This window comes from Papaver somniferum, unplaced genomic scaffold (genome assembly GCF_003573695.1).
Source record: "Papaver somniferum cultivar HN1 unplaced genomic scaffold, ASM357369v1 unplaced-scaffold_24, whole genome shotgun sequence".
NCBI classification, from domain to species: domain Eukaryota; kingdom Viridiplantae; phylum Streptophyta; class Magnoliopsida; order Ranunculales; family Papaveraceae; genus Papaver; species Papaver somniferum.
The window spans coordinates 4,581,308-4,594,336 of NW_020634374.1; the positions used below are offsets into that span (position 1 = coordinate 4,581,308).

The 13,029-nt window shown below is 36.7% G+C and overlaps 1 protein-coding gene across 1 annotated transcript; it reads left to right on the plus strand.

Annotated features, from left to right (window-relative positions):
- The first annotated feature begins 447 nt into the window (after positions 1-447).
- On the plus strand, positions 448-3,924 carry LOC113340988. Its single transcript, XM_026586030.1, has 3 exons — positions 448-1,165; positions 1,277-1,353; positions 2,169-3,924. The coding sequence occupies exon 3, from the start codon at positions 2,287-2,289 to the stop codon at positions 3,880-3,882; it is 1,596 nt and encodes a 531-aa protein (XP_026441815.1). The 5' UTR covers positions 448-1,165; positions 1,277-1,353; positions 2,169-2,286; the 3' UTR covers positions 3,883-3,924.
- Positions 3,925-13,029: the final 9,105 nt, after the last annotated feature.

The following is a 13,029-nucleotide window of genomic DNA, read 5'->3' on the forward strand; positions in this document are numbered from 1 at the left end:
GTGTAAAAAAGGGAGCTGCCATTAACTATAGAGATCACCACAGTAGCATCAAAGGTGGGTTATCTTTTTGTTTGGTTATGTAATAACTTCTCAGCTGAAATGTCCATAGCTGGTACGGTCATCGATGCAAAAGCTCAATTGCAAGAAATAGACTTGGATATATGAATGAGAGTATCTTTCTCATAGACTATAATGTAACCGTAAAGTTCTTTTCAAGCCTAATTGTGGCTTCTGTGCGAAATGACAATGTATGAAATGTAATATACTTTCTTTTAAAAAATAATTAATGAAACTCAGTTTTCACTTTTTTTCCCTAGGCTAAAGTGTCATGTACCTGGGGTATGATAGAAAGGGTAATTGTGGTAGTTTGTTATTATTGTAAGGGAAATCCGGGTATTGGTGTCGTGGGACATTTCTACAGCTATATAGGTCGTGGCTGTTGTAAGGAAGGGCAACGAATAATCAATGAATTAATCTCTCCCCGTTATTCTATCTCTCTCTGGCTATGTCTCTCCCTCCTGTAATTTGTCTAGTTCTTCTCCTAATCCTCTAATCCCTTCTATCTATTCCCAATTATCTCAATCCATAGTGATGAAAGCTGTTCATGATAATCCAATTTGTAGTGAGTCCACTACAACTGGTATCAGAGCGGTCGATTCTCCGACCGCTACGATGGCCGCTGCAACAACTAAAGCTTCACAAGTAGAACCGAAAATTGAAGAATTAACCAGTAGGGTTGATATCTTAGAACAAGATAAATATGAAGCCAGAAAAGCATTATATAATGAATTATTTGATTTGAGAATGATGTCTATACGTCTAATCTGGGATAAGAATTCACCAGATCGTGATTTTAATCTTCTACAAATTTAAACTCTCATCTCCATCGCCGAGAAGAAGTTGGAATCACTACAAGTTGAAGTGGTTGGGGATTCGGACGCTACGGAGGTGGAGGATGAGATTGTCACGGAAGATGTGATAATTGATTCAAATTCAGCTAGTAATTTCACTGAACAATATTCAAACCCACCAGTACCCGATGAAGTTTTAGATTCTACAACAACAACAAATCACTCTCACAGATGTGGTAAATCGGAGTCCGAGTAAGAAATCGGTGAAAAGCTAGAATCGACTACAATTGCTGCCAAATCAGTTTCAGATAAAGGTAATTGTCGGTTTATACAAAGAATTGATTTATCTAGCGTCAATGGATATGATGATGTTGATGAGATTCAGAAACACAAGGTGACCTCATTTTTTCTGGATTACCAAGTAGGTAAACCATTCAATTGTGGTAATGAATCTGGTGTTGATGATGTGGGTTTTCAAGCTAGAGGGGCTATAGAGAGTGAGGTAAAGAATTTCAGCTCGTCAAAGAGGTTCACTCGTATTTCTTCTACTCTCCTAGCTAGAGATAAATATAATTGCAAATCTGAACCTAAATCTGCTTTCTGCAATGTCAGTGGATTTGGTGTTACATGTAGAGTTAAGGACTACAACTCTCTAGTGATGAAGCTAATTTATCCTCAAGAAATTCAGGATGGTAAACAATTACTTACCCTTATTGAATTGATCAGGATGTATTCTCACTATAATAACAACAATTCTAATTTTAGTTTTAGTTTTAGTATGCTTAAATCGGGTTTGCTTGTTCGAAATAGGTTGATTTTAATGCACCCTTACAATGCTAATGTTATCTATAAGTTGATTCTAGAATTTGGGTGTGGGTTAGAACTGTTGACTGTGAATTCGAAGGAGCTTCTGTATGTTGTTTCACCTAGTTCTGATTATGGTGGTATGCCTTTTGATCGTGGTAAAGAGTGCGAAACTATGAGAAGGGATTTTTATTTTGGTCAACGTAATTCAAAACTCGACATAGGTACATTTTGGTGTTTGATGGTTCTGAATGGGTTCATTTTAAAGAATAGTTTCAGTGCAAATTTTTATTGTGAGATGAATTCTGAACTTGGGTACCATATGGATTTGTTAATTGAGTATTCAAGTGTCTTTGAATTGGTAAAAGGGGGATACCAGAGTGTTGTCAGCAAGCTCTTTTAGGAGAAGTCACAACAGCATAATGTTCTCTGCATTAATTTGAGATCTTATGTAACAATGAAATATGAGTCTAGCAATGCAGGTGGACTAATTCTTCAGATTCTTGTCAACAGTGGATGGAGTTTCAAGGGCAATGTGGGATTTCTAAAGTTACAGCTGAGGTATTGTTTTCTCACGATCCTTGGTTGTGCACGAAGTATTTTGATCAGTGCAAGATGTCTCGATTGTAACATGTATAATACTGGAAAGGTATTTGATCGGGGACGGTGGGTAGGACCGATTATAAGTAGTTCTAAATTATGCTTGAATATTCTTACTTCTGATATGTTGGTTCTTACAGAGTGTACTTCGATAAATGAGTACAATGGGAAATTTTTTTATGAGCTAATTCTAGCACTTCGATACTGTTCACAACCATTATGGGAGTATTCAAATGTACTTGTGTATGTGTTTCTGAGCAATAGTGACAGGCAGGTTAATTGCAAGCTCCTTGAAGAAATGTTGCAGCTTCTTATTGGTTTCCACACTTTGGCTACTGCTCGACATGACCTTCCTTGTGACAGTAGAGTGTTGGGTTTTTCGTTACAAGACAAGAGGCATTATAGATGTGTAGAGTTCTGCAAAAGAACTATGGGGATTAACGCTTGTGAAGTCTTCTGTACAGGTTCTTGGCATGTTGATAATGGTGGTGAATGGAATGAACATGGCAGTTTAATAAAGACTCAGTCGAAAGTTGCAGTTCTGTGGTGTGCCTTCACGATGGTTAAGGTATTTATGTACTATACTCTAGTAGGTATTCTCACCTGGGTTGCTGCTCCGCAATACAAACTCGTCCACAGTCAGTTATTAGGTTTACTAATTCGAATAAGAGGAGTGGAGTTCTGCAAAAGAAGAGTGGAAAACAGATGTTATGCGTTGCTCAGTCAAATGTGTATAGAAGATGTTGGTGAAAGGTATTGGATAATGTCAGCTTTTGTGAGAAACTTCCTTCTTGGATTTTTACATGATCTTCACATAGGAAAATATAAAAACCTCAAGTTGGAACCAAGTACTGGCACTGCTAAACAACCTTCTTGTGGCACTATTCGAGAGGGTGAAGCTATTTCCACAGTATTTGGTGGGATATATATGATGAGAGCTGTGGAGATGAGATCGATAATACATCAGCTGGATACGTCAGCTTCAGTTTACAGAACTAATGACTTAAAAGTGATGAAGGACCACTACTTTTCGGCAATCAAGTTTCAGCAGCTAAAAACTCTTCCTCTTGAGAAGGGTAGGAAGTTTGAGTTACTCGTCAGGAATGTGGTAGTTAATCCCTTAACATCGGGAATGTGTTTGCGACAACAACTCCTACGTATACAAGGTTATTACATGGAAGTAAACATGAAGATTCATGCTCTAGACTCAACTAGTAATGAAGACGGTATGCTCAAGGGTGCTTATACAGTCAATTGCGGCTACAATAGAATCATGGCCAAGCTTAATATCTGCAATTCACTGTTAAGGAATCAATGGGTTGTGAACTGTATCTTGAAGTATGCCAAGGTCGCATCCACCTTTATTACTGAATTCGAGAAGCAGCTACAACAACTGTGTCTTCCATTAGCCGAGCTCAACTATCAATCCTCTACAACCAGGCTCATTTTATACTTTCCATCCTTGAGGACAAGGATGATTCGGAGAGGTGGGTATTTGTCATGTACCTGGGGTAGGATAGAAAGGGTAATTGTGGTAGTTTGTTATTATTGTAAGGGCAATCCGGGTATTGGTGTCGTGGGACATTTCTACAACTATATAGGCCGTGGATGTTGTAAGGAAGGATAACGAATAATCAATGAATTAATCTCTCCCAGTTATTCTATCTCTCTCTGGCTATGTCTCTCCCTCCTGTAATGTAATTTGTCTAGTTCTTCTCATAATCCTCTAATCCCTTCTATCTATTCCCAATTATCTCAATCCATAGTGATGAAAGATGTTCCTGATAATCCAATTTGTAGTGAGTCCACTACATAAAGCTGGATTTTTTTTACCGGATTACATTTAACTTTGGATACCAAACTCGCATGAAATTCATTTCATAATTGAGAACAAACTAGGAAGTATACAAGTATGAGAATTGCCCACAAAAATATTTGTGGCAGGTTAACTGTAAGCCAACGTTAATGCCCTAAACTAATTTATCGATCAGAATTTAGATATCTTTATGTGGAATTTTTCAACTGATTGGGATTAAATGGGAGGAGCTTATCATACGATAATCATGAATATAACGAATCATCCCAGCTCTTTATATAAAGTGGTAGCACGAATAACTCATGATTCCTTTGACTGCCATTACTGTAAATCTTAATATTGGAAAATTAAAAATAAGTGTTTGAAATAAATTACCATGCATGGGCCTTTATTTGGTACCTTTGATTGCCATTACCTGCATCGAATTGAATGTATTATGACATGAAAAAAATGGATTTATGTCAGTGACTTATGGCCACCAACATCTAAGATAAAGGCCAGCAGAGTATTTGCTTATATGAATGTACCGAAGGAACGAATGTTGAGACCATGTCTTATCATGGAAGAGGGAATTTCCTTAAAATCATATGCGACAACATTTTTATTTAATGTGTAAAGCAGTAGAAAAAATACCATGTTCTATCGGAAGTAATCTAAATTGTTTTGGATCCATAGATAAAAGAACGACGAGACTTGATTCAGCGAGGTAATGAGTTAAAAATGTTTATCGGTGATGCATTAGACGATAGCTAAAGGATTTAGCTATAATCCTTTGTAAAAATTCTTATAGAATAGTTATCGGTGAACATACACCGATCAAGACTTGGTTTGGTTATTATAAGTATTTCTAATTAAAAATATTGTTAAATATGGTTGGTCGATGGTTCATGTATAGATAAACCATTCGCCTATTGATTTGGCTATTTTCTCATAATCCCTTATTGAATTCGCTAGATGTGTGGCAGGGATTAAGGGTTTAGGAGAATAACATTTTTCTTTATATAAGGGTACCCTTTTCTGATAGGACAATGTTTTAAGAAGTTAGCATTATGATTCCTTCACGCTAACTTTAGGAATATAAATTTTCTCACTTTATATTAGACTTAAACAGAAGGATGCGGAAAGTTCAAGTTACTTCACAAACAAATTTTACAGTGTGCCATTAAACTAATTGATTCGGTTTTGATCCATTTTAGTTAAATATATGATACTTAAACTAGGAAGTAAATAAATGTGAATTAAAAATAATAATTTGTGTAAAATCATAATGTATTAGTAATAAAATCCGAAAAATATAGGAGGTAAAATTTGTAGAATTGGTATTAACAAAAATAAAAAATATAGGAAAAATATCGAATGAGTTAATTAGATCACATCAAGCAGCAAAAACATCAATTCAAAACCCGGGCCGTTACGACACGGGTTATATCCTAGTGTGACCACAAAAACCGATTAAGTAGCCTTTGGTTTCATCATTGCTTAGCCCATAATCGGATTTTATGAACATTTATAAACATCGATTGTTAATGTGTAATGTTAGAATCGGATTTTATATGTGTATCGAGTAAACCGATTGTTGTAAGAAAAAATGCCCAATTTTTTGTATCTTTTTTTTTTGTTAGAATCAGATTACATGAGCACTTATATAAACCGATTATCTATGTGTTATGTTAGAAATCATATTTTAAATTTGTATCGAGTAAATCGATTGTGTACCTAGAATTCAAAAATATGCATTGAATTCCATTGTTGTTTGTCGCTTATCTCCGTATTCTACAGGCCAAACAAGAGCAAGCAACCACGGCAAGCCGAAAACAAATATAAGAGGAAAAATGACTTTGATTCTCCTCAAAGTTCGGGACCTCGTCGAGAGGGTGGTCAAAATTTGAATGCTTCCCCACCTAAGGGGCTTGGGGAGTAAATCCAAAGGTATCTGCATCAATGACCCACCGCCCCAAACGGAGCAACCAACACAAGAAGAATCTGATTTTTCTACACCTACTGAAGAAGGAGGTGGTGATAGAGAAGTTGTTGAAGGAGAAAGTGAGGAGGTCAATGATGAAAAAAGTGGTGGTAAGGAGGTCAATGAAGAAGAAAGTGGTGGCAAGAAAGTTGATGAAGAAGAAAATGAGAATGAAGGTGATGAAGAATAAAGTGAGAATGAAGGTGATGAAGAATAAAGTGAGAATAAAGTTGGTGAAGAGATAGGAGAATTTCAAGAACAAGTTCAAGGAGGAGAAGTTTAAGAACAATCCAAGAAGAAGAAGTTCAACAACAAGTTCAAGGAGGAGACGCTCAAGAACAAGGTAAGACAGATGGTAAGAATGATGGTCCAAAGAAGAAGAAAGGGGACCACATGCCCGACCCGTCGAAGATGTTTCCTCGCGGCCATAATAATACCGTTTACGGGTTACCCGATGATGGAGAAAAGTTGTTATAGGGGGTATAAAGAGATTTGGGTCGTTGTCGTCTACCATACCATAGTACTACCTAAACCTTATACTATGTAACACAAAACTTATTATCCGTGTAGTGTTTTAATTATTATCAATCAGATTTGTTTTGTAGGATCACAAGGATGTCGTTCGTTGTATGAATCCAAGAACGTCAGTGAGTATGATGAAGAATTATCCACTGGAAGCACTAGAATCAACCGTTGGAGAAGTTGAGGAAGTAATCGAGATAGTCAAATCTATGGGGTTATTGCATGCGATCGACAATTTGGTTCTTGGTTACGATAAACCTCTTTGTTCCGCTTTTGCCAAGATATTTTATAGGGAAACGGATACTTTGCATCTTCCGTTTGGCGAAATGGCGATAACTCAAAATGATGAGAAGTTCATTACCGGGCTAAGCATAGAAGGTAAAGCCGTGAAGCACGAAAACTATGCGCAAGATCTTAAGTGGGACAAGATTTACGAGTTCACTAAGAATGTGTTCCAATGGGATGAGAAGAAGACCAAGTCAGGTATTTTACATGGAAACGGATACTTTGCATCTTCCGTTTGGCGAAATGGCGATAACTCAAAATGATGCGAAGTTCATTACCAGGCTAAGCATAGAAGGTAAAGCTGTGAAGCACGAAAACTATACGCAAGAGCTTGAGTGGGACAAGATTTACGAGTTCACTAAGAATGTGTTCCAATGGGATGAGAAGAAGACCAAGTCAGAGATGCTAGTAGGCCAAGCAAAGAAGAGGATATTCAGTCTCGCATGATTGAGGTACAACTCCATGGGAACAAAGAAGCTTCGTGCTGAGGGAAAAGAGGTGACCAAGGAACGTATATTTGCTACGGCCAATGCGTATGTCCTCTACATCCTGGGAGCTGTTATCCTCCCCGACGTTTATGGAAAAGAGGTGACCAAGGAACGTATATTTTCTACGGCCAATGCGTATATTTTCGTGCTTCACAGCTTTACCTTCTATGCTTATCCTGGTAATGAACTTCGCATCATTTTGAGTTATCGTCATTTCGCCAAACGGAAGATGCAAAGTATCCGTTTCCATGTAAAATACCCGTGTGAGCGCCAACTTTATTCAGATGTTGCAACCATTTGACAAGATTCACGAATACTCTTGAGGGTCTGCCATCCTTGCACACTCGTTGAACGAGTTGAGAAAGGTTTCTAGGGCTCAAAGGAACCAATTCGAAGGTAACATGGCTTTTCTGCAGGCGTGGATATATTTGCATTTCCCAATATTGCTGAAAGGGATTTTGTGAACAAGCAATGGGACGGTAACTGTTGTGGAGACATGTACACCTACAACAGTAAACCGAAGTCTCAAAAAGAGGAATATCTGAAGTTGAGACGCCAGTTGGACAACTTGAAGATGTTGTCTTTGACCCTTACAAGAACGGTTTGGCTAAAGAAAGAGGAAAGATGGTTGGGTGCGTCGAGCAAGACCGTTATTTTGGGCCTTTGTTTCACCGAAGAGGGTGTGTGATGTACAACTCGACGAGGGTCGCAAGACAATGCAGATACGTACAAAAAATCCCAAATGAGCACAAGAAGTTTAATATCGATGAGAAAAAAGCGAGTCATTGGATAATAATATTGATATTGTTCACCACCCTTTACCATCATGTGAATATTGGGATAAGAGAAGGTACAAAAAACATGTTATGGACGGTCATTCGAAAATAGATGATGAGATAATTCTGGGTTACATGTCGTGGTACCTCAATGTTTCGCATACTCCAGTGATACGAGTAGATGAGAGGCCCCTGATAGAGAACAAAGATACAACTTTCGAATACCTGATGCATATTGTTACTCAATTACGGTATTGTTAATGGTTTTAGCATGATTTTTTATATGTTTGTTGTTTAAAATAGAAACAGAGAATACGAGTCGGGCACTTGATAACCCTAGAAAGGCTAGATATCAGGGAAGGGAAAATGTTAAGGCCAATGAAAAGTTGATTGATAAATTGAACAGTCTCGAAGATGTAGAAAAAGTTCGGGGAAGCGGTGGTGGAGGAGCCAAAGAAAAAGAGAAATAAAGTCACCGCCAAAAAGGAAGACTCAAGGTGAATCGAGCAGTTCCCAACCTGCTAAACGAGGATGAGGTGGTCGTGGACGTGGTCCTCGTGGGGATGTTGGTGGTGATGAAGATGTTGATGAATGGATGATTTCAAACTTATGTTACCTATGGATAATTATGGAGTAAAAACTTATGTCTTAAACTTATTGTCCAATTATGTTTGGTTAGATACCTAGTTTATGAATGATTGAATCTGGTTTCTTTTAAAAATTGTTTGTGTTTGCCTAATACGCGACAAAAGAATCAACTACAATGTGTGTGTGCAAAAAATGCAGGATTCTGGCAGTTTTTCAATCAGAATCGGTTTACATTTACCTATATAAAATCCGATTCTAACAATTCTCCGGGGGTACAATTTCAGAATCGGATTTTTTGGGTGCACAACATAGACCGATTATGGAACTATCATTCACCTGGTTTGTAAGTGTTCAGAACCGGTTTATACAGATACTTTTAAAGTCCTATTCTGAGAAAATAAAGTAATCCAGAGTTTTGATAACCTTAAGAATCGGTCTATGTGGGCATTTCATGTAATCCGATTCTTGTGAGGAAAAGTGATAATTTTTCTGTATATTTTTTTTGATAAGAATCAGATTACAAGTGAAATACTAAAAACCGATTTTTTAGAGGCAGATTTTGGCAACCTTCATAATCGGTCTATGTGGACATCACATGTAATCCGATTCTTGCAAGGAAAAGTGGCAGTTTTTTTGTAACTTTTTTCCCAAAGAATCGGATTACATGTGCAATATTAAAAACTGATGATTGAGAGGCATATTTTATATGATTTTGCAAGGAAACAATTGGTCTATGTGGACATCCCTAAAATCCGATTGTGTGAAATGAATTCGAAAAAAATAGTTGTTGAGTCTTTATCTATATAAGAACAACCTCTTTGAGCCACTCCCACATCACACACTTAACATAGAAAATGGAATGGGGTATAGAAGAAGATATACAGCTCGTGAAATGGGAATCCTATGAAAATTTGTGTCTCGTTAAATCGTTTGCTAATACGTTCCGTGAACGCCCGAATGAAATCTATTCAATGTTTTGGAAGGGAGTTAAAGAGTTCTTTTATGGGCGTACCTCGAATCACAATAACCACAAATGGAGAAACTTGGCATTTCGATTCAACTACATAAAAAGTGCAATACAAAAGTATGTTAAAGTTAGAAATATGGTGTACCAACATCATCCACAAACTCCTCTTAGGGAAAAAGTGAGTAATCCGATAATATTTACACTTATGTCATCGTTAAAAGTTCGCATACTAACATTCAAGAATTCATTGAATTTCAGCTGGAACGTTTCAATGGGCTACGTATAATTCGTAATGGGGAAACTAAGTTCATTCACCACAAAGAATATACGACGTTGTACCGACGTGCTCGGAGGTTCATTGACGAACATTTGATGTGTCAAATTCTAGAGTTCACATATTGAATCCTATATATGCAATGCGCTAATTTCCTAAACTATGTAATTAATATTTTTTTTCTGAAAGTAAGGTATAATAGGATTATGTGGACATCCATAAACACCAATTTCAAAAATCGGTTTATGTGAGTATTGAAAAAACTCGATTCTGGGTTTACTTCGTCATTTGAAAAGACTCAACCCAGAATCGGTTTACAACTGCACTAACATCAACCGATTCTGGTTCGAGTTTCTTAAAAAATAAATAATTTTTTTTCAAATTTTGATGATGAGTTAATGGTAGTTGATTTCAGGGTTAACTTGATTAAACATCATTTAATCACCCAAATTAGCATTTATTAATCAGAGGTAGTTTTGCCATTTAGTGAAATAGTTGGATAAGGGGTTATCCATTTTACTTGAAAATATTCGTTTTTGTCTTGTAGTCATAGGCCCCAAATAATCACACTGGGCCCCAAACTAGCCAGGTTTTAAAAAACGGAAATGTAAGTGCAAAAGCATATTACAAAAAAAAAGGTTGTTGCTTGAAAAGATTCATTAAATCCGTCTTAGACCAACCTGACAAGTAACTCTTGCGTCGGTGATGTACATTTGAGAACGGGTATTTACTAGTAAGTACAATTCAAAGCAACCAAGTTTTTCCAGAGACAAGATTTTATCATTTTACACAATGTTTTCACATGCTAATATGGATCGCAATTCAAAGTCACTACAGTAGCTCCTAGTTTTGCCACAACTCCAAGAAGAAAAGTCTAGCCAATCAAATAAACATAATCACGACATTAGGCATTGGAATCAGATTGAACTAGTATAACAAATACAATGATGCAAAAATTCAGTAAACATGGTGTTACAGCAGATCTTACTTCCAAATCAGTTATAACACTGTTTGCTTTCCCTGTGAGCGCACATCATGCTTTCGAACTTCTTCAGTAGTGCAATTTTCTGTTACGCTTTAAAGTTTTTAAGCATGGATAATAGCTCATATAGGGCTATTAGGTTGGGCATACAATTCATAGCTAGTTGGAAATTCATGGGAGAGTATACTTCAAAGATATCGTATGAAAAGATCATTGATAATACAGGGATTGCGGATTTTGCAGGTCTTCTGGAGAACAAGATCATCCCACCAAAAGTGATGTTCCTGACTTGGGCATCCCTGCGCGAATCTTTACCTACAAGATGTATTCTTAGAAGAAGAAGAGTTCAGATTCCATCAACTATGTGTGTGTTCTCTGTAATGAGGAGGAGGAAGACCTAAAACATCTTTTTATTCATTGCAAATGGTCGAAACTAATATGGGAATTCCTGGAGGAAGAAATAAATCTTTTGAAGATATCAAGATGTTGATCATTCAAAGTATTTGCTTGTGGAGTTCTCCGAAGTCTTGTCTCAATGGGACACTATAGTTTTTATATAATATGAACTTTTTCTTATTCTCTGATGTTTTTCTAGAGATCCTGTGATCTTCTGTAAATCCTATAAATACCTTTTTCCTTTTTAGTATATCCTTCCTTTTTTTTTTTAGAAAAAAAAAACTACTTCAGTAGGGTCTCATAAATGAATTGTATGAAAGGATTGCTAAACTATAACCAAAAAGAACTGTCGCTCAGTGGCAGGATTAAAATCCAATAAACTTACGTCTCAGGTCTTTTAGTATATTAAAGTTGGAAAGGAAGTTACTTAATACTGACCATCATATGTATCGAGATTCGAGAAGATACCTTTCCTGAACCCAAGAACTCTAACTTCCTCAAATGATTCTTGGACCCGCAACTCGTACACCTCCACTTAAATAAGCCGGCCCAGTTCCCATAACAATCGGAAATGATAAACGTCTCGAAAAATTTCCCCCCAAGTTTCTCACGCAACACATAAAATAGTGGGTCCCAAAACCCACCCCTATAATTCCTCTGTGGGGATCCAGAGCTGCGTGTATCGGGAGAATTCGCCGGTCAGTGTAGCATTCCCCTATAGCAATAAAGTTAAATCAGTGTTATTCAACTGTGGTGTTGTATGTGGCTATCTACCTTGTGTATTGAATAAACATAAACGAGACTGCACTCAACTCAATCTAATTAAAACCTATTTAATAACATCCAAACCAGGGGCGGAATTAGAATTTGGAATCAGGGGTGGCTTGAAAGTTGGAACAAATTTGTGCATACTTATAGTTTTTTACCCTGTATTGACAACAATTTCGGCTAGGTTTGCATTGGAGTGGGCTAAGTACAACAACCTATTTTAGAAAAACAAATCTAGGTTAGTATATATGTAGATCCTCCCCTGATCCAAACTCTGCCTCATTGCAGATCATCTTTGACTTAAACTGACCCAGTCTCAGACTATTTGACTTGGACCATGTACCCTTATTCCTGAACCAGGTGATCTAAGTTGATCTACCAGTTTTGGAACATTTAACTCGTACAAGAAAGTAGGAATGTAATAAGGAGGTCTACACTATATATTTTTTCAGGGAAAACTTTATTCCAATTTGTGTTACATGATCTCATGTTATGTTTCAACTTTCGTTAACATACCAAAATTTAACTTTAAATGCCTTGCCTTTCGGATTTTGTGGGAAAAAATAGCGCCGAAAATGTGAAATAATGTGGAAATGACTAAGGCATTTGTCAACAGATTTCTTGCCTCCATATAAAGGATGAGGTAGATATTAATTTATTTATTTTTGTTAAAACATTAGTTTTGTTCAATTGGATATGGTATATCGATAAAAACCTAGTCAAGTTTAATTAGGTATCGGGTTCAAATTCAACGGGCATGTTGTATCTCCTTCACCTATAATACATTTGGTTAAGTAAACCATTTAAGTTAACAGACTACAGTGTTATTTTACAACAAATTTCTTTCAGCAAGATTGACCCATTTAACTCGGTCTGTTAATTTAATTTAATTTAAAAGTTCTACTGATCAAACTATTGACCAATAATTTTAGACTTCGACAACCTTTTC

Excerpts from the sequence above, each read along its gene's own strand:
- LOC113340988 (XM_026586030.1), top strand. The coding sequence starts at position 2,287 with ATGTATAATACTGGAAAGGTATTTGATCGGGGACGGTGGGTAGGACCG.